Genomic DNA, 24571 nt, shown 5'->3' on the forward strand with positions numbered 1-24571 from the left:
CTGCCTCCACACCATTGCCTAACGGTCAACCAGTGTATGTGTTGCTTTTATTAATGCAATTTATTATTCTCTTGTCTGACAGTGGCCAATTCAGTTGGGTGCTTCCCAGGCTGCCAAAGTCATTTTGCAGCTGATAGATATCCGCACACCGATGGAGATTTCTAGGACGAGGGCACTATTTACCTGGGGCAGGCAAGTGCAGACACAGCCATCAAACCTAGACACACTGTCTGCCAGTTTCATTGTGTGATTTGTAGAAGATAATGCATTAACAGATATTAGTTAGGGTTCACTTCTAGGGCATAATCATCTATATGCAAAACACTAGTAACCAACTGGCACTTTTTCAAATATCTATAATCCCAGAGGACAGTGGTAGATTTTTTTTTCTTTAATAAGAATCATCAACTAGAGCTTCTAGGCATAGCCCAGATATCAGCAAAATAAATCTACCGTTGGTATAAGAAAACTAGAAGCCCAGAGGCAAGGCGTTTCTAAAATGGAATCAATTATCTGTTTCTATTATTGTGATGCTTTACCCATAATATCTTTATATTAGTCACAAAAGCAGTAATTTCAGAAGCTGGTAAATGTCTCCATGAAAAATATATGCTCATGTTCAAATTAGATCATCATGAAAATACTAAATTTCTCTAACCACTTGCTCTTCTCCCAAACCTAAATCCATCAGTCTTCTCACTGGAATAAAACATAAATTTAAAATACTGTCCTTCATTGAACCATAATTTAAATACTTTAAAATGAGCTTCCACTGAGTTCAGAAAAGTCTTGGACAGTACCTGGCAGGCAGAAGCAAGGAGCCCTTTATACAACAGATATTACAGCAAACCAGCAGGAGCTCCGAGGGGTTGCTGAACACTTGAAAAGAGCAGCTGAAGCTCTTGAGACATCAGGGTATGTATAACCCTAGAGTCCTCATTCTCTCCCTTTCCTTGTCAGTTCACACACTCCCTTCCTGGAAGTTGCTTTCTCTACCAACAACAGTTTTCAAAGGGTGGCGTGGGGATCCCTATGTGTAAGATAAAATGTCACTTGTCTTTTCCACTCCTGTTCCCACTGGCTAATGGGAAGTGGACTGTGTTCGTGCACTTTAAAAATGTCTTGGTTTTAACAGCTGACATGGTAAATATCGATAGTATAACAAGAGGTGAGGTGGTATACATTTAACAACTGGCTCCCCAAGGGGAAAAACAGCTGATTTGTAGCATTCGCCACTGCACAGTGTAAATACTCCCACCACGGCCAATGACAAGCTAGCAAGGTGATATTCCTGATCTCAAAGTAAGGAAGGGATGTGCACAGTCAGCTCTTGCAAACGCAAACCAGTACAAGCTGGTTCTAGCATCCCACAAGACAGAACCCACATAAACAAGAGTGCTTTTGGGGGAGCCTGGCTGGGTCAGTCAGAAGAACACGCAACTCTTGATCTCGGGATTGTGAGTTTGAGCCCTACGCTGGGTGTAGAGATTACTTAAAAACAAAACCTTAAAGAAAAAAAGTGCTTTTAGGTTTTCAACAACTTTAAAGAATACAGAGGGATCCTGAGACCAAAAAAAAAAATCTGAGAACAATTGCTCTACAGTAATTTTTTTCAAATCATGGGTTGTGACCCACGAGGAATAAAATAAAATTTAGTTCATCTCAAATACCATTTTTAAAAAGATGTTAACACAAAAGTACTAGTTATCACAGGTAATAAGAGTATTGTTTTATGAAACTGGGTCACGATAGAAAATGTTTTTCTTACTATGGGTCGCCGTTTTTAAATGCAAAACATTAGGGGCAGCAAACTGGAAAATATTAGGCACACGATGGCTCTGTACATTTTGATCTCATAGCCTGTGCGACACAGACTCTGGGAGAGAGAACAACTGATGGAAAGAGGCAATACAGCCAAGAACAGGGACTGCCCGCTGACAAACTTACTGGGCAGGGCCTCTCAGAAGAGAACGGGAGTCACCACCTGCCCAGTAAGGATGCCAATGCTTATCCACCCTTATTTGTATTTTTCAGATACCCACTCTCTCCCCTGAAAGTAGAGGTAGAAGAGTAGCAGTGAGAATAGGCCACGTTAACTGTAAGGAGCACCCCTCCTACTGAGTCCATATCCAAACAGGCAGAAGACTACTCCTTTCTTTCAGTAAGGTGACTTTTATACGCAAGTTAGAAGCATTCTCACGCTCACTCAGGAGTAGGACATACAATTAAGAGCCTACCAGCAAACCTCTAAACAAATCCTCTAAGGATTTGTTACAAGCTCAGAAATGGCCTTGAAGTCTTCCTTCCAAAGGCAGAGTCACCTCATAGGCACAGATCTTGTCAGTGGAACAGTACAAAGAGCTAACAAGCCTAAATATTCACAATTTTCATATTGAAACATTTCTAATTACAGCCACAAACCCCAATATTGAGTTCTTTTTAAAAGTCAATTTTCAGGGTACGGTGATGCAACAGAGCTCTCAACAAAAAGAAATTCTAAACCTTACTAAACATTGTAAACTCATGGACACTTCACAGTATAAGACACTGTATTTAAATTTTCTACTTCTAGGTACTCATGATTCTATAAACAAGTTCATGACAGTGCTGGCTCGGTAAAATTCACTTCATTGTTTAAGTTTTTCACAAAATTAAAGAAGTCCATAAAGGGGTTTTCTATTAGAGAGTTATAAAAAAAATCTACTCTACCAGTACACTATAAATGTTCTCCCTCAATATATCTATATTTCAAGCCAAGTGCCAGCAAGAGGCAGAAAATTCTAGAGTTTTATCTTGACTTTGACCCCTTTCTGTATAAGAAAAATATTTTAATGTGGGAAAAAAGTGGGGGAGGTTGTTCATGTTTGAACAGTTACCTGGCATTCGCAGCTTTCAGGTCACAGAAATGAGTGAGTAAAGTTCTTACAACATCATTGCAGATGACTTTAACCACATCCACGTGGCTCAGTCTGTGACGCAGCTGTCTGGCAATTTCCCAAAAGTCTTCCAAGAGCAGGTGGTAAAGCTGTCCCTCATCTCTGCTGAGATTTCCATACCAGGACAGAACGTAATCTCTATAACTGTAGTCAAACACTACCAGGAATAAACAAAGCAATGAGTAAATCTTAGACAAAAGAAGCATATACCAAGACCGCATTTCTACTAGACGCTGAGGACCTACTATTCAATATTCACTGTTTAAAATATAAAGAGAGTAGATAACACAAGAGAAGACACAATCTTTCCTAGAATATTTGAAAATAAAAAGATTCTCAACTAACTAAAATTCTAGAGGTGTGGTGACCATATGTCCTGAATTTTTGTGGACAGCCCAATTTCTAAATATTCTATCCTGGGGCCAAACTATCTAAATTTATCAAAAAACAGAGCATCTTACACAGTGGCAACACACTTACCGAGTCTGCCAGTCATCAATTTATTGCCTCTCGCTTCCAAATTCACCCTTTCTTGCCCTGCTTTATGATACTGGAGATAGACCATGTAAACATTTCTTTGCCAACCCATACCATGTTAGAGTTTGTCAGGAGAGGATGCTGGGGGGACTGTGGAGGAGGAAGGGGCTTCTTCTCATCCTGGTTCCTGTGTGCTCTTCTCTGATTGCTCCTGCAGTGTGCGGCGGGCAGCAGCAGGTGGGGCATCAGATGGCCTCACCCCCCGCAGATTCTAATGGCATTCAGAGGGCAGTTCCCCAGAGAAGTCTGCTAGTACCCTGGGGTGGCTTCCTGTAGCCTGTGGCATCTCCCCCAAACTTCTCCACCATTACCTGGGCCACACATGTGCCCCCTCCAGTGAGACCTGGATCTCAACTTGGGGGTGAAGAAGGAACCCGCTCCCAAACGCATCCCTCCTTGAAGTGCTCTGCCTTGGCCCCAGAAGTAGTGATTGCTCCCCTTATCTGCTCTTCCTATATTCTTTGGAGTTCTTTTTATTCCTCAGTAGTCAAGTCCCTTGGCAAGTTAATCATTCTTTATATTAAACTTTCTTGTTCAAGTATTATGTGGTTTCTGTCTCTTAATGAGACCCCAACTAATGCAGGAAGAATCCCCTAAGTCAGAGATCACACCAGGCTCAGCATCTGTGGCTGACAACCTTCTTTGGAAAATTTCTAGTATCTCTTTTCTTAATTCTGGATCAATTTTATGCCTTGGAAATAAAAACCCTTAGCTCTAGAGCACTGCTGTCCCAACAGAAATAGGAGAGTCACATATATAATTTTAAGTGTCTAGTAGCCACACTAAAAAAGGAAAAAAGAAACAGGTTAAATTTTAATAATATGTTTCAACTAATATATCCAAAATATTATGATTTCAATATATAATCAAGACTATCAATTAATGAAGTTTTTTTTTAAGATTTTATTTATTTATCAGACAGAGAGAGACACAGCAAGAGAGGAAACACAAGCAGGGGGAGTGGGAGAGGGAGAAGCAGGCTTCTCACCAAGCAGGGAGCCCGATGCAGGGCTCGATCCCAGGACCCTGGGCTCATGACCAGAGTGAAGGCAGATGCTTAACTATCTGAGCCACCTGGGCACCCCAATTAATGAGATTCTTTTCCCATGCTAAGTCTTCACCATCTGGTACATATTTTATACTTTCAGCACATCTTAATTTGGACTAGCCACATAACTCAATCGCCACTTGCACACAGCAGTTCTCTGTTGCTCAAGGCAGCTCAAGTCCATATAGAAGATGAAGACTGAAAAATAAAAATGTTACTGGACTAAAGTCGTGATTTTCCCAAGGGAGGAAGAACACAGCCCCATATCCATGTTTCAGCATAAGGATACCTGTACTATTTTTTAAGCACTGCTTATTTCTCAAGGTTTTCTCTTTCCTTCTTCAAATACCACTTGATTTGGCTTAATTTTGATATGACCATACTTTGTCTCAGATAAATAGTCTATCCTCTTGCTTTGCTTTGTTCCCAAGAATCCTGTGGAACAAAAAGTAACTTGGGATCCTGATTTACTGCACACCTGGCCCACAAATGTCTGACCCATAATTCTCAAATAATTCTGCAGGCCAGGACTGGGTGCTTGTTTTATTCATCTTGATTGCTATACACCAATTTTAGATGGGCTTAGGTGGGGGGGAGATGGGAAGGTGGCAGGAGGGAGATCACAGTTCTTAGAAAACTGAATAGCAAATGGAACCTCCAGCTCAGAGTTCATCTTATGTAAGGATTCCATATATGTGCAAAAGCCCACAAGTCAAGGAAAGCCCCGTTCTTGTTTTAATATTCTGTGATGGCTTTTTTTTCTCAGAATATCAACTATGAAAGTATTATCCAATGCTTTTCCACATTTCCAGAATTTCTGCATTGCAGCTTTATAATAATTCACAAAATGGCATCTTAAATCCCATAGGTCAAAAACATACATAAATCATCAAGAATTTTGTTCACAGACACATATGTACAAAGGTTTAGCTAAATCCTCAAAGTGATTCCACTGGCCTCAGTAGTGGGATAAGACACTTAAGACAGCTTAAGCTTTATAGCTGAGAACGATTACTTGCCAAAGACTAAGGGGCAGGCATTTAAAAGAAAAAAAAAAAAAAAGAGAGATACTACCTCAATCTTTCATTTTTCATTAAATAAGCATTCAATTCTGGTATGTACGGCTTCCAGTATATAAGGTAGAATAGATATCTGCTGGACACAAAAGAAAAGGCAAAACAAAAGCAAAACCAACAAATAAATCATTTCCTAAACCTTTTGGCTATTTTCTGATCACTTCCAAATATTAATTTGAACAAATGGTTATGTTTTCTAGATTTTACAAAAAGTAGCCACATCTCATTCCTAATTGGACTATTCCATTTAGGAGAAAGCAGAAATGGTTTCTGACCTGGATATTTAAGAAATTGGAGCAAAAACAGGAGTAGGCTAATCCCATAATCTCACTTATTGACAAAAAGTAGACCATAGCTCCTACACAGTAATTGGTTACACATCCTCTCAAGAAACTGAAGCTCCAAGAAGTGAAATAACTTGCTCAAAGTCAAATAAGTGGTAAAGCCAAGTGTCCTATCTGCCAGTCAAACACTCTTCCTACTCAGCACACTGTAGTCCTGCATGAAGGTGGAACAAGTCACATGAGTAAAAGACACGAGAAATCTGAATAGCGGCCCTTTCCATTGGATATCCAGCTTCTTTAAAACCTTTATATGAAAAAAATATGCTAAAAATTGTCCTAGAAGGCACTAATAGGACCAATGGGTGGAAGTCATAAGAAATTGTTTTTTCCGTTCAACATAATGAATAAAATCATTAAAGCTATTCAAGATTCACAGTAAATGGTGAATATTCTATCATAAGAAACTTTTAAAACGAGCTGGATATCCAATGGACAAGGATGACCTAGAAAAATTACTTCCTGAGATGGGGGGCTGAATTATGTAATCTCCACAGACTCTTGTCTGCAAAGCTTTTATATCCTTCTGGTAAGAGCCACCGTGACTACAAAGCACTGCTAATTTGTTCATTTGCAATTCTTTCTCCCTTACTCTCTTATTAAACAAAGTTGTCATACCACAGAATTTTTAACTAGTAGCAAATAAACCTATAACCCGAAACGTTTGGGAAATAGAAGCATTTTTCCTTTCGTTAAAATTTAGTTTCAAATTATAGAAGGAAATTAAAAGCAATTATAAGAGACTTAATATCTTTAAAATAAGATCTTAGCACGCTAAAGGATTTATGTGAAGGGCATATTCATCTACATAATTTCCCATTACACATGTTAACCACACACTGCATATGTTAATTAATACAGCTCTAAAATACTCCTCCAATACTACATTTTTGTTAGGAATTGATAAAAATGAATATGGGTAAAAATCTCAACTCAGGGGCGCCTGGATGATTCAGTCAGTTAAGCATCTGCCTTCCATTCAGTTCATGATCTCAGGGTCCTGGGATCGAGCCCCGCATCCCGCTCCCTGCTCAGTGGGGATCCTGCTTCTCCCTCTCCCTCTGCCTGCCACTCTGCCTACTTGTGTGTGTGCTCTCTCTCTCTCTCTGTCAAATAAATAAAATCTTCAAAAAAAAAAAAAAACACAACTCAGTAATAGAAGATATACCTGGAACTAACAAATCTCTATCAATAGCTTATCAGTACACCTTTAACCTAAGTATTATAAAAATATAGCAAATATAAAAAGTGTGAAACAAGGGCAATTGGCTGGCTCAGTCCATAAAGCATGTGACTCTTGATCTCAGGTCATGAGTTTGAGCTCCATGTGGGACAAAAAAAAAAAAAAAAAGAAGAAGAAGAAAAGAAAAGTATAAAACAGAGCCATGATTCTAAGTATATATTATGTAGCTAAATATACTCATTTATATATAAGTATATACATATACTCATTTAGATACAAGTGCACATATGAACAAAATATTTTAAAATATATCCTACGGATCAATTTGAAGAGACACAGAAATTCATGATAAAATTATTTTATGGTCTCTACTAAGAGATAAGCAGAAATAATATAACAAACCCCAATGAGAAATGGAAGAACATTTATGCTCATTGCCAAGCAAAGAGTTTTTCTTCTAAACACATAATAGCAGCCAACAAAAATTCAAGTGCTATTATCAGATCTATTTTCTAGACTACTCTCAATGAAATAAGCAGGTAAAAAGGAATCACTGCAGATTATAGAGAATGGAATAACATGTTTGGAACTTTGAGTAGGATTAATGTAAAAAAGAGGATTTAGGGTAACAAAGTAGGGAAAAACTAGAAGTGAGGAGACCAGTTAAAAGGCTACCATGTTAGTCTAGATAACGTGATATTAGGTAATCTCTACCTATAAATTTTCAGAACAAAGAATGACTCAAACTAAGGAAATAGTATAAGAGAAAGAGCTCCATGAGAGCCATTCTTCTATCTCTGCCTTTTCCCCAGAGCAATTCAAGATACAGTCTTCCCTGCCCAAGAGGTAAGGCCCCAAGGGTCATAAACATCCATGACCTGAGTCCCTTTGAACAAAGAAAGAGAGCTCATTCAACCAGGAACTGGCCTAATGGTAATAAGGACAATAATAATTCCATTGTTCATATAGATAGCACTCTGCAGTTTGCAAAGTTTTTAAAATGCAATTAGTAATTACTGTCTATGTGTGGAAGGAAAGCCAACTTCTGGGAAAATTTAGGGTTATTAGTTTATGTCACTGATTGAGGTCTTCATTCAGTCAACAAAAAATGTATACATATTTCACACCACTGGGTAGAGTCATGAACTAGAAGAGTTGAGCCTAAAGGAGGTTAGGGGTGGGAGTGGAAGGTGGGAGAGTCATGGTCTTTCAAGTGTAGGTTCTGCTCCCTCTGTGTCACCATCTAATTCTTACAGTCCACCATCGTCTGGAAATGGCCACAGAGAGCCTAGTAAAAGAGATCACCACATCAGGTTCACCTTATCTAAGACAAGTTCCAAAGAAACTGAAAGTTCTGTTATACTTGGACAATGACCTTGTAATATCTTCTGTTATCATGATCGTTCACGTTATGGCCTTTTGTATAACCTGGACACTTTATTTTATAGGCACATTTACCCCTGAAATTCAGAAAAGTATTAAGAGCCAATCAAAACTAACAGAAATATGTTCATCTGGAAATGTACATTAATATTACATTTGTGAAGGATACTCCAAAAAGTAATGGAAGTAATGGTATTTATAAGACACTTGGACAACATCTTACAAGTCAAAGTGCAGAGGTCAGTATCCTCAATGCTTCGAAAAAGATAACATTACAAAGAACTGTATTTTCAATTCAAGAATTTAAATTGAAAGTTCTCCTGAGCAAATAGCAGGTACTCATTACTGAACTATATTATCTGGTCCACATTAGTGAAGTAATTCAGGGTAGCCTAGTAAAAATTAGGCTATAGATCTGAGATTTAATACTCATAAAGATTTTCAAAAGTATCTCCTGACAGTCTTCCTGGAAATGTAACTTTAGGAGAAACTTTTGAGAGCATCTGGTATAGAAGGTGGCTATTCTGACTTCTCAAACATATGGTTCATTCATACCATATCTGAATCCCTAAAATACAGTTTTTACACTTAAAATTGGCTAACAAAGCACAGCAAATATATACTTCAATCATCTTCCCTGGGTATGCCGTTCAACTTCCAGCATTTTTAGCTTTAGTAATTTTTTTTGAAGATTTTATTTTTAAGTAATTTCTACATACAACATGGGGCTCAAACTCACAACCCTGAAACCAAGAGTCACATGCTCCACTGACTGAGCCAGCCAGGCACACCTCATAGCTTTAATAATTCTTATTGCTTCACAGAAAGCCAAACTGTATTATTTTGAGCTGCACTTTTAAATATTACTTCTCTCTTCTTTGTAATTCAATCTATAGAGATTTAAGACCAAGTCCTAATTTATATTGAGCTACAACACAAGCATACTTTTAGTAACAACAAAAAACCCACCCACGAACATTTATACAAGCATATACACATACATACCTTGTATTTTACTCAACTCTTTGAATAAATCTGTTTTTAAAATACGTATTCTAGGGGCACCTGGGTGGCTCAGTCGTTAAGCATCTGCCTTCGGCTCAGGTCATAATCCTGGGTCCTGGGATGGAGCCCCAATTGGGAAGCTCAGCAGGAAGCCTGCTTCTCCCTCTCCCACTCCCCCTGCTTGTATTCCCTCTCTTGCTGTCTCTCTCTGTCAAAAATTAAATAAAATCTTAAAAAAATATATGTATTCTAAAGGGAGTAAAACAAATATATAAAGGTAAGATGGAATAATGTTATCTACTTCAAACTAACTTTAGGGGGAAATTTTTAAATAGTTCATAAGCACTTCATATCAACTGAACTCAAGTTACTGCAGCCTTAACAAGTGTACCTGCTATTAAATTTTGCAAACATACCAAGAGACCCTCAATTTTACCAATATAAGTCTACTATAGCTAGCTAATAACATTCAGAATTTCAATTAAATACACTGGTGCCAGGGCTTAGAAATGCAAATTAACATACTCCAGAGATGCATATTATAATCACTATAGGTTTTCCAAATACTTATGAAACCTCTTAACTTTCTCAACATGTACTTCTAGATTCCAATTCTTCATTAAATTAAATGTCTAAAATTTTTTAGAAGACAATTTTGGTTTTAGTTTATTGTTTTTAACGACTGCCTGATGCATACATTTTACTCTCATAACCAACTTTACAGTAGCCTTTAGTTCTTTTGGTAGATGATATAATATTCAATTTCACTGAAAATCATTTTGCTTAAAACAAGAGGAAATTGTAAACATTAAGAATACAGTGGAAAAGAAAAAAATTATTATACCAAAGTTTAATTAACTAAAGCTCTTACCCAAAGGCTTTGGATAATACTGTTCTTTCAAAATAAATCATTGCACAGAAATTAGACTGAGGATGATGTGGTTTGGGGTTTTTTTTGGTTTTGTTCTGTTTGGGTTTTTGTCAACCAGACCTCAATCCTTATCTTTTTTTTTTTTTCCCCATAAACACTTCTGAAACAAATTGGTCCATGGTTAAGTAAACATGCTATCTCAATTACAGAGCAACTTCACAGCCTTAAAAAATTAAAGAGATATCCATGTTCATAGCAGCATATTCACTATAACCAAAAGATGGAAGCAACCCAGATATCCAACAATGGATGAATGGATAAAGAAAATGTGGTTATGAGGGGCGCCTGGCTGGCTCAGTTAGTACAGCATGCAACTCTTGATCAAGGGGTTATAAACTGAAGCCCCACACTGGGTGGAGAGCTTACTTAAAAAAATAAATATTTTTTTAGATGTGGTTATATACATAAAATGGAATATTATTCAACCTTAAAAAGGAAAGAAATTCTGACATATCCTACAAACATGGGTTAACCTTGAGAACACTATGTTAAGTAAATATGCCAAACACAAAAGGACAAATAGTACATGACCTCATTTATATGTAGTACCTAGAGTTGAGTTCATGGAGATAGAAAGTAGATGGTGATTACCAGGATCTGGGGGAAGAGAGGAGTGGGTATTGTGGCTTAATAGGTTCAGAGTTTCAGTCTTGCAAGACGAAAAGAGTTCTAAAGACTTTACACAGCAACGAAAATGTACTTAACACTACTAAACAGTATACTTAAAAATGGGTAAGATGGTAAATTTTACACTATGTGTATTCTACAACAATTAAAAGAAAAAGAGAAGAATTTCAATTCCAGGGATGGTGGAATAGCTTATATCAGACTAACCTTCTTACAGAAAACCATTAGGAACTCTAGAAAAAAAATATTAAAGAACTATTTAAAGGCACTGGAGAGAGGGGCGCCTGGGTGGCTCAGTCATTAAGCGTCTGCCTTCGGCTCAGGTCATGGTCCCAGGGTCCTGGGATCGAGCCCCACATCGAGATCCCTGCTCAGCAGGAAGCCTGCCTCTCCCTCTGCTGCTCCCCCTGCTTGTGCTCTCTGTCTGTCCCTCTCTCTGTCAAAGAAATAAAGAAAATATTTTAAATTTAAAAAATTAAATAAATACATAAAGGCACTGGAGAGCAAAGTCAGAGAAACTGAAGGGAAAACCTACCCTTGATAGAAGGGACTAGTGCTGGTATGAACCACATTTATGTAACTTTCCCCAAAGCACTTGACGGTCCTAGCGGCACAAGGAAATTCAAACTTAGACTGAACATCTGTATTTTTTTTTAATATAAGATATCAGAAAACAGAGTTAGGAACTGCCAAAGCAGACAGAAATAAGGGCAGGAAATACAAAGAAGATGGAGCCACAAAATCTGGATCACACGCTCTCAAACCCATTGCCGACTCTGCCCTACACACGTATGGAGGAAAGACCGCAAGGAGACCAGCTCACAGCAACAGGTGGAAAATTGGAAGAGCTGAGCAGGTACTCTGACCACGTCTGGAGCTAGAGTCCTACCCGGTCGGTTAGAGGTGTGACCATGGACTTTCCACGGAAACTGTGTAAGGGACATGAACTAGATGACTTAAGCCTGTGTCCCAGGGCTGAGGGATTTACCTTAGACAAAATCCAGGCAGACCCGCCCTAAAAATATGGGTAAAACCAAGTATCCTCAAGTTGAACAGTCAAAAAATTAAGCTGCATACTAGACCAAAAACCAACACTCTTCAGAGGAAGATAACAGAAACTAGAATGTCTAGAAAGTAGCATCCACATTGTTCAGGATACAATCAAAAATAAGAAGACCTGAGATGAAACCAAAAAAAAAAAAAAAAGTAACACATACATAAGAGAAAAACCAATGGATAGAAACCAACTCCAAGATAGCCTCAATTTTGGACTTCGCATACAGAGACTTTAAAGCAACTATATATATGTGTGTGTGTTCAAGGAATTCAAGATAAAGATGGTCATAATAAGTGACAGATGGGGAAATCTCAGCAAAGAACCAAATAGAAATTCTAGACAGGGGACGCCTGGGTGGCTCAGTTGGTTAAGCATCTGCCTTCAGCTCAGGTCATGATCCCAGGGTCCAGGATCCAGGGAGCCTACTTCTCCCTCTACCTGCTGCTCCCCCTGCTTGTGTGTGCGCTCTCTCTCTCTGACAAATAAATAAATAAAATCTTTAAAAAACAAAAAAAAGAAATTCTAGACAGGAGAAGTACAATATTTGAAATAAAAAAATTCACTGGATACACTTAACTGTAGATTAAAAATGACAGAAAAACAGTCCGTGAACTTGAAGACAGATGAATAAAAATTATCCTATCTAGAGAACAGAAAGAAAAAAGAATTAGTAAATTAGATGTCATCAAAATTAAAAACTTCTGCTCAAAGACAACATTAAAAAAATAAAAGGCAATCTACAAACTGGGAGAAAGTATTCACTGTAACTATATCTAACAAAGGATGTGAATCCAGAATCTTTAAAAACATTCCTACAAATAAATTATAAGTTAAATAAATTTTAAAAAGAAAGACTTGACCAGACACATCACAAATGAAGATTTGGAAATGGTCAATAATCACATGAAAGGATGTTCAGCATCATTAGTTGCCACGGATATGCAATTTAAGGTCCCAGTAAGATTCTGTTTTACATTTATCAGAATAGTTAAAATAGAACGAATGGCAACAGTAAATGTTGGTGATAATGTAAAACAATTGGAACGGTCATACACGGTGAGAGTCTAAATAAAGACCTCATCACTTTACAATATTATTTGGCAATTTCTCATAAAGTTAAACACACACCTTACCCTAGGCCTGTCAATTCTACTCCTTGGAATTTGTCCAACAAATACCAGATATCAAAACAACATGATGCCAGAGTAAGAATAAACATCATGAAAACATATGTCCACAAAAATATTTGTTTATAGGGGCGCCTGGGTGGCTCAGTCGGTTAAGCGACTGCCTTCGGCTCAGGTCATGATCCTGGAGTCCCTGGATCGAGTCCCCATCGGGCTCCCTGCTCGGCAGGGAGCCTGCTTCTCCCTCTGACCCTCCCCCCTCTCATGCTCTCTCTCTATCTCATTCTCTCTCAAATAAATAAAATCTTTAAAAAAAGAAAATACTTGTTTATAGCAACTTTACCCAGTGTGTTTCAAAAAGTTAGAAACAACCCAAATGTCCAAAAAAGGATAAATATACTGTGACACACTCATATTAGTATAATGGAATATTACTCAGTAGTAATAACAAAGAATGAACTGATACAGACAACTGATAAATCTTAAAAACATGCTGAGAAAAGAAGCCAGGCATAAAAGACTACATCCTGTATGATTCCATTTCTATAAGGTTTAAGAACAGGCAAAACTAGGGGCACCTGGGTGGCTCAGTCGTTGGGCGTCTGCCTTCGGCTCAGGTCATGATCCCAGGGTCCTGGGATCGAGCCCCGCATCGGGCTCCCTGCTCAGCAGGAAGCCTGCTTCTCCCTCCCCCACTCCCCCTGCTTGTGTTCCCTCTCTCACTGAGTCTCTCTGTCAAATAAATAAATAAAATCTTTAAAAAATAAAACGAACAGGCAAAACTAATCTATAATGATAGAAATTAGAACAAAGGAAGGTGGGTTTGATTAGAGGGGTACAGGTGGCAAGCTTTCTGTAATGATAGAAATGTTCCTTAGTTTCACAGGGTTGCTGGTTACATGGTTATACACATTTATGAAAATTACTGAATTGTATGTACACTTAAGATTTGTGCATTTCAAAGTATGTAAATTTTACCTCAATAAAAGCAATTAATTATTTTTAAACCACGATTTTGAGATTATGAATAAAAATTACTGGATTTTAAATTTGGCTTTTATCAAAATCATCATACTTTACTAATACAAATATTTTAGAAGTTTAATTAGTCCCCAAAGTTCTAAAATTCTACAAATCCACACAATTTCAGACTGTCTCTGTACTTACATAGTACTCATCTTCAAATTTTTTTTTTTAATATTTTATTTATTTGACAGAGAGAGACACAGAGAGAAAGGGAACACAAGCAGGGGGAGCAGGAGAGGGAGAAGCAGGCTCCACATGGAGCAGGGGGCCCGATGCGGGGCTCGATCCCAGGACCCTGGGATCATGACCTGAGCCGAAGGCAGACGCTTAACGACTGAGCCACCCAGGTGCCCCTCATCTTCAAATTTTAATACAGTGATTTCTGTGAACTATGAAAGTAAACATACTTGCTATGTACTTATCACTTATTCAGTCCTCTCCACTTCATATCTAACACCCCATATTCACTTGAAAAACTCAGACTTTCTGCACTTGTAACTGAAATTATGTTTTTAGAAATTTGATTTTAAAAATATTGTTTGAACTTTAATTTGATCATCAAAATATATCTTTTCAACTTAAATGTTTCTAATTACACCTCATTTCCACTTCTACATGTAACAACACCATGCCCTCGGCAACCTACCTTCAACCTTGCTCAATACCAGTTCTACTGACATATCCTTCATTCTTTAAGAAGGCTGACCACTACACCCCTTAATTTGTTTAACTGATTTGTTGATGAGTGAGCCTAAGTGCACCCATCTCCAACACACCTTCTCTAGGTTATATCTAAAAGAAAAAATATTTCCTAATACCTATTTTAGGTAACAGAAAACAGATCCTTGTTTCATATGGTGGAATTAGCTCCACATGGCCAGTTAGCTTCATGTGACCTGGAAATCCTACTTAATAAATATTTAAATCCCATCCATTCAACTAAAATATGGATGTATTTATTCATTCATCATAAAAATTCCTAATGCTACACACAGACAAGAAGGATAGATAAATTTGTTAGAGATTACAATTTTCCCTTTAGAACATAATGAATTGCTTTACATAGTAATCGCATGCTTTCATTTAATCCTTACCTTCTTTCAGAGCTTTGTCCATATTATGAGAAATTACTACCCTTCTAGACTGAACTGACTCATGTGAGTTTCCATACACAGGCCTCTGAAATGTAAAGAAAAAAAAAAAAAAAGGAAGAAAAAAAGGGCACAGATTACTGAATGAATAAATTATATATAAAAAATAAAACCGAAGTGTGAAATACCATTTAAATAAGCTTTAAGATATTGCTTAATAGATTACAAAGTTCTTCTGGAAAAGTAAATAAATGCTTGACGTTAGTTAAGAAATTTTTGAAAAAGAAGGATTTTCCCTACATATATCAAAACAACATGATGCCAGAGTAAGAATAAACAAATCAACAGAACAGTAGTAGTACAAAAACAAATGTATCTACATATGAGAATTAAGAACATAAGAAAATCTGACTGTTGAATAAGTGGTGTTGGGATAACTTGATATTCATGCATAAGAAAAGGTTAGAGTCTTGCCTCATACTTTATACATAAGTAATTCCAAATTGATAAAGAGCATATTATTTTTTTAAACTAAAAAAGTGTTCAAAGGAAATAAGGGAGAAGCTGTGTATAATCTTGGGATGGAGAAGGCCTCTCTAAAATAAGACACAAAATTCAAAAGTTTTAAAGAAAAAAAAAACTGACAAATATGACTATATAAAATAGAAAACTCCTGTTTGGCAAAAGATACTAAGAAATATAAATGACAGAGCAGGAGATAATATCTGCAACATATATATAACAAAGGACTATTATTTAACATATACAGAGCTCCTCAGAAAAATAACTAAAAACCAAGAAAAGAAACTAAAAGATCCTATCATGTAGGTTAAACAAATACCAATAAATATACGAAAAAAATATGCAACCTCCCTTTTAGTTAGAGAAATACAAATTTGACGAATGAGATATCATTAAACTGCCAAAGCAGGGGGAAAGATGCATACTAATATTGGCAAAGATACATAGAATTGCTCATTTTCATACATCACTGGGGGAAATGTCCATTTCTATGAGCTACAATTTCATTTAGCAATTCTCCTCCTAGGAATCCAACCAATGGAAATACTTGCACATATGCAAAAAAGTATACATGCAAAGAATTTCACTGCTCTATTGACTTTAAGGGCAAAAAAATTAGAAAAAAACCCAAATATCAATAGTCAGAGTTCAATTATGGTACACCCATATTTTAAAATATAATGCAGCCATTAAAAACAATGAATTAGCTGGAACGATACGGAGAAGATTAGCATGGCCTCTGTGCAAGAATGACATGCAAATTTGTGAAGCTTTTCTAAAAAAAGAAAAAAAAAAAAAAAGGACTAGGGCTGCATATACTTTCATGGAAAGTATTCCATGATGGGAAATGTTTGGGAGCATATATGCCAAACTTTTAAAAGTAGTTTCCTCTAGGCAGAGGCATAAGATTTTAATTTCTTACTCCATATATGTCTGTGTAACAGTAAGTTTTAAAATTTTTAATTGTACAAAGACACTACTTGGCAAAAAAAAAAAAGGGAGAAACAATGTAAAGAATTAAAATCCTACTATCTGGCTAGTAAGACTTTACTAAAGAGGAAATATGTTTAGTTGGTCACATACTAAAGTGATCAAAAACATGTATAATGAGATTGGGCCCACTTACTGGTTCTGGAGGATAAAAAGAAACTAAAGTAATATTAATAAAATGTAGAATACTTCACTGTGCATGGGAACTATTACAAGTGCTTGACTAGCATTGCCACATCACCAAGGAGATCCAAATGGCTAATATCACTACCACGCTCAACCAACAAATAAGTATGAGGAAACCACTTTGTTCTTAAAGCCTGCCCACCCAACACAACTGCAATCAACCCCATGGCCCTGAGCCACCCAACCTGAAAGTGGAGACTTTCTAGTCCTTAGCTTAGTTTCACACTATCCACGGGTCAAATGCCAAGAGTGTCATCCATTTTTGTTATTAAAAACAAAAAGCCACAGTTTTCAGATTCCTTAGTTGAACTACTTTTAAAAGCCTTAAGATGTATGTGTTGCACTCATGAGGGGGGCCTGGGTGGATCAGTCAGTTGAGCATCTGACTCTTGGTTTTGGCTCAGGTCCTGATCTCCCTGTCAAGAGATGGAGCCCATGCATCAGGCAGGCTCTTTGCTCAGTGAGGAATCTGCTTTTCTCTCTCTTCCTCTGCCCCTCCCCCATGCACCCACTCTGTTTCTGTCTCTCTCAAAGAAAGAAAGAAAGAAAGAAAGAAAGAAAGAAAGAAAGAAAGAAAGAAAGAAAGAAAGATGTATGTGTTCCAGTCATGAAAGAAAAGAATCCTTTTGTGCTACAAATTAACATAACGTTCAACACTCTCCCAAGGAATTTAAAAAAAAAAAACAAACCTTAAATAATCATCATCTTGTAGACAGAAGCTGTTATTGCATGAAAGAAATACACTCTCAACCACTTAAAACTATATTTTAGTCTCTCAGTAGCTTGCTATAAAATTAAAGGTATATTTTATTTTAATTTTTAAATTTATTTATTTTGTGAAAAAAATTGAGGAAACGAAAGGAATTTTACAGTTCCAGCAATTCTTTTTTTTTTTTTTTTAAGATTTTATTTATTTGCTAGAGAGAGAGCATAGGTGAGAGAGAGTGAGCGAGAGTACAAGCAGGGGGAGCTGCAAGCAGAGGGAGAAGCAGGCTCCCCGCTGAGCAAGGAGCCCGATGCGGGACTCGATCCCAGGACCCTGGGATCATGACCTGAGCCGAAGGTAGCCGCTCAACCGACTGAGCCACCCAGGCGTCCCAAGTTCCAGCAATTCTTAAAATATCAGACAGATATTTAAAAACTTGCACATTTTTGGGGACAGTTTTTTTGAGCTAACACTTTTAGAGCACTATTCTAATAAATAATCACAATTTCTCAAGCCTTTGGCTTCCCAAATGTAGGTATGGTAGTTTTAGTACATAACGCTAGTTGGATGATAAAACCAAAGCCAAACAACACTTATTTCAGACATTCCTGAATCTGGGTTCTTAAAATAGAAGCTGTCTTTAAGGGCCGGGAGAGAAGAAGTATGAATGTGACTGACAGGCAGCACACATATTTAGGCATATTCTTTGCTTATGTGTCTATCTTTACAAATTCCTTTTTCTTTTTTAAGATTTTATTTATTTATTTGATAGAGAGACACAGCGAGAGAGGGAACACAAGCAGGGGGAACACCCGCTGAGCAGGGAGCCCGATGCGGGGCTCGATCCCAGGACCCTGAGATCATGACCTGAGCTAAAGGCAGACGCCCAACGACTGAGCCACCCAGGTGCCCCTCCAAAACTTAAATTTTTTCATTCTTACCTTTACTCTTTTTTTGTCCCTAATTACGGCTTTACTACTTCTTGCCATCTGTCCACATACCCTCCTCCCTCTGCTTCATACTTAGATATAATATGTAGTATTATAAACATGTTTGTCACTACTGACTGTAGCTGAGTAAGTCCTTTACTCTCTTTAATCTAAAAGGAGTATGAGAATAATGTTCTCTATTTTGGCTCTTTAAGTAAAATCTCTATTAATTTTTCAATCTGTTTTTCCAATCTGGGGTTCTGGATTTCCCCACACCCCATTCCCCAGGGGTTACTGGCCCTTATTGGAAAGAAAAAAGTTCTTCATCCCTATCCCATCCCCACAGCCTTTTGGAGAATCTCTGAGTAAGAGGAACAGGAAGATTTAAAAACAAAAAAAAATCATGGGCTCAAAATAACTGGGAAACCAGTTATTTATGGAGCCAGAATCTCCTCATCTCTAAATTACTACACACGTATAAGTTAGTCACTATCAAACATACCTTATTTCTTTTAGATCACAAATATGCAATTTACTAATCCTTATCCCAAGGTGGAAAAAGAAAAGAGAAAGGGAAGAAGGGAGGAGAAGGGGAGAAAGCTAGCTAGCTGCAACAAATGCAAAATTTGAATAAATTCCTGTAGCTCAGAAGACAGTTGAGCCAAAATTATCTTCATTTCTCTTCTATTTATAGGTTTGAAAAAACAAACTCCGCCTGGCAGAGACTTCCCCAAAAGACTTATTCTTGAAGGCAAATGTTAACTTGCCCTATCTGCGCTGTCACAGGCCTCACTCCCCAAGGAAAGCCTACCTCTTCCTGACAGCCACTTTCCTAAAATGCCAGGACTGGGAAACAGGAAATCAAAATGTCTGTACTTTCCCCACTGCAGCAAAGTGCTAGAAATAAATCTTCAGTAAGATTTCAAATCCAGAAATTAGGACTTTGAATGTAGTCTGACCCCCTCAGCTCTCATTAAAGTTTTTAGTATCCATACCACACTATTAACTCATAAGAGCTTTTGGTTAACCAGCACCCCTGTCATGTAAAAAAATACACATTGTTTTTTATGTAACTGAAATAAATGAACTCTGTCTTCATTTTAAGATTTAAATCTAGCTTAAAACAAACCTAAGTTCATTTTTAATCACTTGGTGAGTTCTCTGGAGGGAAGATGAGGTCCCGACATATTATTGCTCATTTTAAAAATGTTTTCCAAAGACAGGGCAAAACCAGATAGCTTTTTTCTAATATATGTAACTAAATCCTCCAGCATCAAGGAGCAGATACCATATCAATAAACCCTTTATTGAGTACATCTCAGCTTTCTGTTCACTTCTGAAGATGAGCTTTTAGTCTATAGCCAAAATACACCCTGTCTTTGTGTCAGAGCTACAGACACCCTCACAAGGAGGAAGCAACACCCAGAGAGAATCCGCGTGGAGAGACCGGGGCACTCTGCCATCATTAGCAACCAAACAATCAGCAACCACCTGGAATCCAGCCAAGACAAGTACCTCGCTGTCCACTGTTTACAAGCATGACATTGCTTACTTACTGTGTTGCTTCCTGAGGGAGCACGAACAGGGCCAGGCCCACCAGCGCATGACTTGGAAATGCTTTCATGCCCATTACCTGGGCTACTCAAATAAACAAGTGCCGCTCTCTTTGTTCTCCTTCAGTATAGGTTTATACGGTGAAAAAAAAATTTTTTTAAATGTATTTTAGTCTATTTTAAAAAGAGAAACAGTTGCACAGAGTTGAAAGAGTAATGGGTATAATTTCTTATTAAGGTACTGAAATAGTGATTTATCTTAGGAAAACAAACACAAACTCCTGATCATCACCATTAACCACATGGACCTGTCACATGGCTGAGTCTCTCCAAGTATTCTCAGCATCTGACAACTACTCCTGGGATCCCATGACTAATATTCTCATTCTCAAACTATGTTATTTTCAAAATCATAGCTCCTTTCAAGCCAATCATTTTCTGCCTCAGCCTCAAAAAATAATTTCTCCAAAACCAAAGAAATGCAAGAATCAGACAGAGCCTCCCTCAGAAGATAAGGGACTAAGAAACTTGAAAGGCTATCTCAAGAAGATAGGATAAAGGGGCGCCTGGGTGGCTCATTCGTTAAGCGTCTGCCTTTGGCTCAAATCATGATTGCAGGGTCCGGGGATCCCGCCCTGCATCGGGCTCCCTGCTCCAAGGGAAGCCTGCTTCTCCCTCTCCCACTCCCCCTGCTTGTGTTCCCTCTCTCGCTGTGTCTCTCTCTGTCAAACAAATAAAATCTTAAAAAAAAAAAAGATAAAAAACTTGAAAATCCATCTCATTTGACTAAGACACTGACAAAAGACTATGACACAAGCAATAAAAGTCATGCCTAACACCGAAGCTGAGTAGCCACGTTACAGAGCTGTGAGGGCAGCAGGGCAGAGTAGAGAGAACACGGGCTCTCCAGTCCGTCCAACAGCGCATTTTACTCATGGTAGAACCTTGACCCAGCCACTTCCCTCTCTAGCTTCAGCGGGCTTAGAATATCTCAGAGGATTAAATAACTAATATCAGGGGTCCAAAAATGAAAAAAGACAACAGGAGCCTGGTAAGGAATATAAACGAGTTAAGGGGGTTGCCACCACTGCACAGCTAGATGTTCCAACTCTTTTCAACAAAAAACATAAATCAAAAAGCTCAGATGTTATCTCTGAGTAATTCTATCTTATTCCAAACACTGTGGGCTTACACCATTGGGGACAAACGGTGCCAGGTACTCTACACTTAGCAGAGTGCCAGGCACCTAATAGCAAAGTAGAGCTATTATCACTAATAAAACTCAGAATGTTACCAACCTTCAACAGCTAATCAGTGGGTTGGTTGGATGGCTTGTTGGTTGGTGTTCTGAAGGGAAAGGAATGGCAGAAATGAAAGTAAGAAGAAGGGCTGAAAAGTCAAGTAACAGGAAAATAAGATACAACATAATAAAACATATTGTTCTTGAAATATTTTTGCCTTTGAGGCTATACTTTAAAAGGAGGAAAGTGTACATTTCCTGGAGATGTTCTACAGTGTGTGTACCTTCACACTTTCTATTACTGGCAAAGTATTTGAGTATTCAAACAAAACCTGGTCTGATCTGATCAGAAGCCAGCTTTCTGGATTGTGCTTTATAATGTTTAATCATGAACTCAAAAAGGTCTCATTTTCTTTATTGATAAAAGAAAATTATCAAACACATACACTGAGAGGTTATCATTAAGGGAGATCATACTGATGGAAAGTAGCAGTATTTGTGTCTCCCCCCCCCTTAACCAAGTATAATTTCTATTTCAGACACAAGAAAAAAAAGGTTTTTTGAAATTCAAACTTACAAATGTTCTCATATTGTTTTTCTAAGATCCTAAACATGCTTTGATTTCTTTTTAAAATGCTATTTCTAATAACATAAAGAGCAGAGACACATTCTACATTATAGATGTAAAGAATTAAATTGACCTATAACACCATTAATCCAGAGATAATCATTATTGACATTGTGGTGTATTTCCTCTTAGTGGGTGACTCCAACACTTACTATGTAACTTTGGGCAACTTATTTTTCTGTACCTCAATTTCTTCATCTCTAAAATAAAGATAATAGGGGTGCCTGGGTAGCTCAGTCAGTTAAGTGTCTGCCTTCGGCTCAGGTCATGATCCCAGGGTCCTGGGATCAAGCCCCACATCGGGCTCCCTGCTCAGCAGGAAGCCTGCTTCTCCCTCTTCCACTCCCCCTGCTTGTGTTCCCTCTCTGTCTCTCTCTCTCTGTCAAAAAAATAAATAAAAATCTTTGAAAAAATAAAATAAAGATAATAATAGTACCTGCCTCTTTGGGTTGATGAGAGCATTGAATGAGTGGATACACATAAAGCACAAGGGTGCCTGGTAACACAATAATAATTACAAATTATTATTGGTACTTTTTTCATTTTCATACTTTTTAATAGAAATTAGGATCATAGTATTCACAAAGCTCTGGAACTGGCTTTTCATACTCAATATTATATTATGAGCATCTTTTATGAAATAAAAAATTTGTAATATATTGTTTTGAATGACTTATACCACAATGTGACTATTCTCTTATTTACTTTGTACATTAACTTTGTCTCCATCATTTTTTCCTATTTTAAATGAAAAAATATTTTCATTTCTATGCTATTGATCTAAGTGTAGTACCACCAAAAAACATTCTAAAAAAATACTAAGTGTCTATTAAATATACAGTTGGATTTAGACTCTGACTTCCTTCAAAGGACTGTATACCTCAAGAATTTTGTGCTTCAGGGAGTCTTATCAGCTAAGAACAAACTGAAGGAACAACAGCGCACGGTGGGAGGGTTTGGGGGATGCTCTGAAGCACAAACTATGCAGAGGTGAACTAGAAAAATCCCTTTCCAGCCTCTTCAGCCAACCCTAAACTGTGTACCTTGAAAGCCCAATGCTGCAGGGCACTTCCAGACAGGGAAATGAGGAAGAGATACAGAGGCAGGAGCAAGCCAGGGCCTTCTCTAGCCTGAGGAATACCTAGATAGTAAAGCCAACATGACCTCTAGAAATACAAATCCCATGACGATTTTAACTAAAATAAACTTGGCAAGAGATGAATGGTAGATTAGATTATCAGTAGCTTCTGTAGCTTATTACACCATTTGTCAGAGTATTATTGTGTCAGGCTAAAGGCCAACCCTGCCTGCATGCATCAAATGTAGGGATCGGGGTTCTGTTTATATTTCTATAATGAAAGATCTTCAGTTGGGATGGATCTGAGACTAGATCCTATAAAGCAGTATGAAATCAGATCTTTTCTCTGAACAAATATGAAATTCAAATGTACTTTATGCTGGGGCACAATCCCCTTGTTATTACTATGGCAAAAAGCATAGGACATTACATTACAGTGGCAAGAGCACTAAATTAATACCCAGAAAAAGTAGGCTGTAGTTGGTTCTTTGCCATCTTCTTTTTTTTTTCCTTTTTTTTTATTCTTATGTTAATCCCCATACATTATATCATTAGTTTTAGATGAAGTGTTCCATGATTCATTGTTTGTGCATAACACCCAGTGCTCCATGCAGAATGTGCCCTCCTCAATACCCACCACCAGGCTAACCCATCCTCCCACCCCCCTCCCCTCTAGAACCCTGTTTGTTTTTCAGAGTCCATCGTCTCTCATGGTTTGTCTACCCCTCCGATTTCCCCCGCTTCATTCTTCCCCTCCCGCTACCTCCTTCTTCTTCTTTTTTTTTCTTAACATATATTGCATTATTTGTTTCACAGGTACAGATCTGAGATTCAACAGTCTTGCACAATTCACAGCGATTACCAGAGCACATACCCTCCTCAGTGTCTATCACCCAGTCACCCCATCCCTCCCACCCCACCCCCCACTCCAGCAACCCTCAGTTTGTTTCCTGCAATTAAGAATTCCTCATATCAGTGAGATCATATGATACATGTCTTTCTCTGTTTGACTTATTTCACTCAACATAATACCCTCAAGTTCCATCCACATCGTTGCAAATGGCAAGATCTCATTCCTTTTGATGGCTGCATAATATTCCATTGTATATATATACAACATCTTCCTTATCCATTCATCTGTCGATGGACATCTTGGCTCTTTCCACACTTTGGCTATTGTGGACATTGCTGCTGTAAACATCGGGGTGCACGTACCCCTTCGGATCCCTACTTTTGTATCTTTGGGGTAAATACCCAACAGTGCAATTGCTGGATCATAGGGTAGCTCTATTTTCAACTTTTTGAGGAACCTCCATACTGTTTTCCAGAGTGGCTGCACCAGCTTGCATTCCCACCAACAGTGTAGGAGGG

The 24571-nt window shown here is 37.8% G+C and overlaps 1 protein-coding gene and 1 pseudogene across 4 annotated transcripts in view; one reads left to right on the forward strand and one right to left on the reverse strand.

The window, feature by feature from the left end:
* The window catches only part of SNX25 (sorting nexin 25), a 131934-nt gene that overhangs the window by 82871 nt on the left and 24492 nt on the right, over window positions 1-24571 (reverse strand). For 2 of the 4 annotated variants that reach the window (XM_035004238.1, XM_035004235.1), the window contains exons 2-3: window positions 15372-15456; window positions 2877-3093 (exon numbers count right to left, since the gene is read on the reverse strand). In XM_035004238.1, coding sequence (XP_034860129.1) covers window positions 2877-3093; window positions 15372-15456 — 302 coding nt within the window. Of the gene's footprint in view, window positions 1-2876; window positions 3094-12701; window positions 12752-15371; window positions 15457-20257; window positions 20826-24571 lie in introns of those variants that run through there. The other 2 variants (XM_035004237.1, XM_035004236.1) reach the window with 2 other exon arrangements.
* Window positions 16577-16674, forward strand: LOC118010150 (annotated as a pseudogene).

This window comes from Mirounga leonina, unplaced genomic scaffold (genome assembly GCF_011800145.1).
Source record: "Mirounga leonina isolate KUSES-001 unplaced genomic scaffold, KU_Mleo_1.0 Mir_128, whole genome shotgun sequence".
NCBI lineage: Eukaryota > Metazoa > Chordata > Mammalia > Carnivora > Phocidae > Mirounga > Mirounga leonina.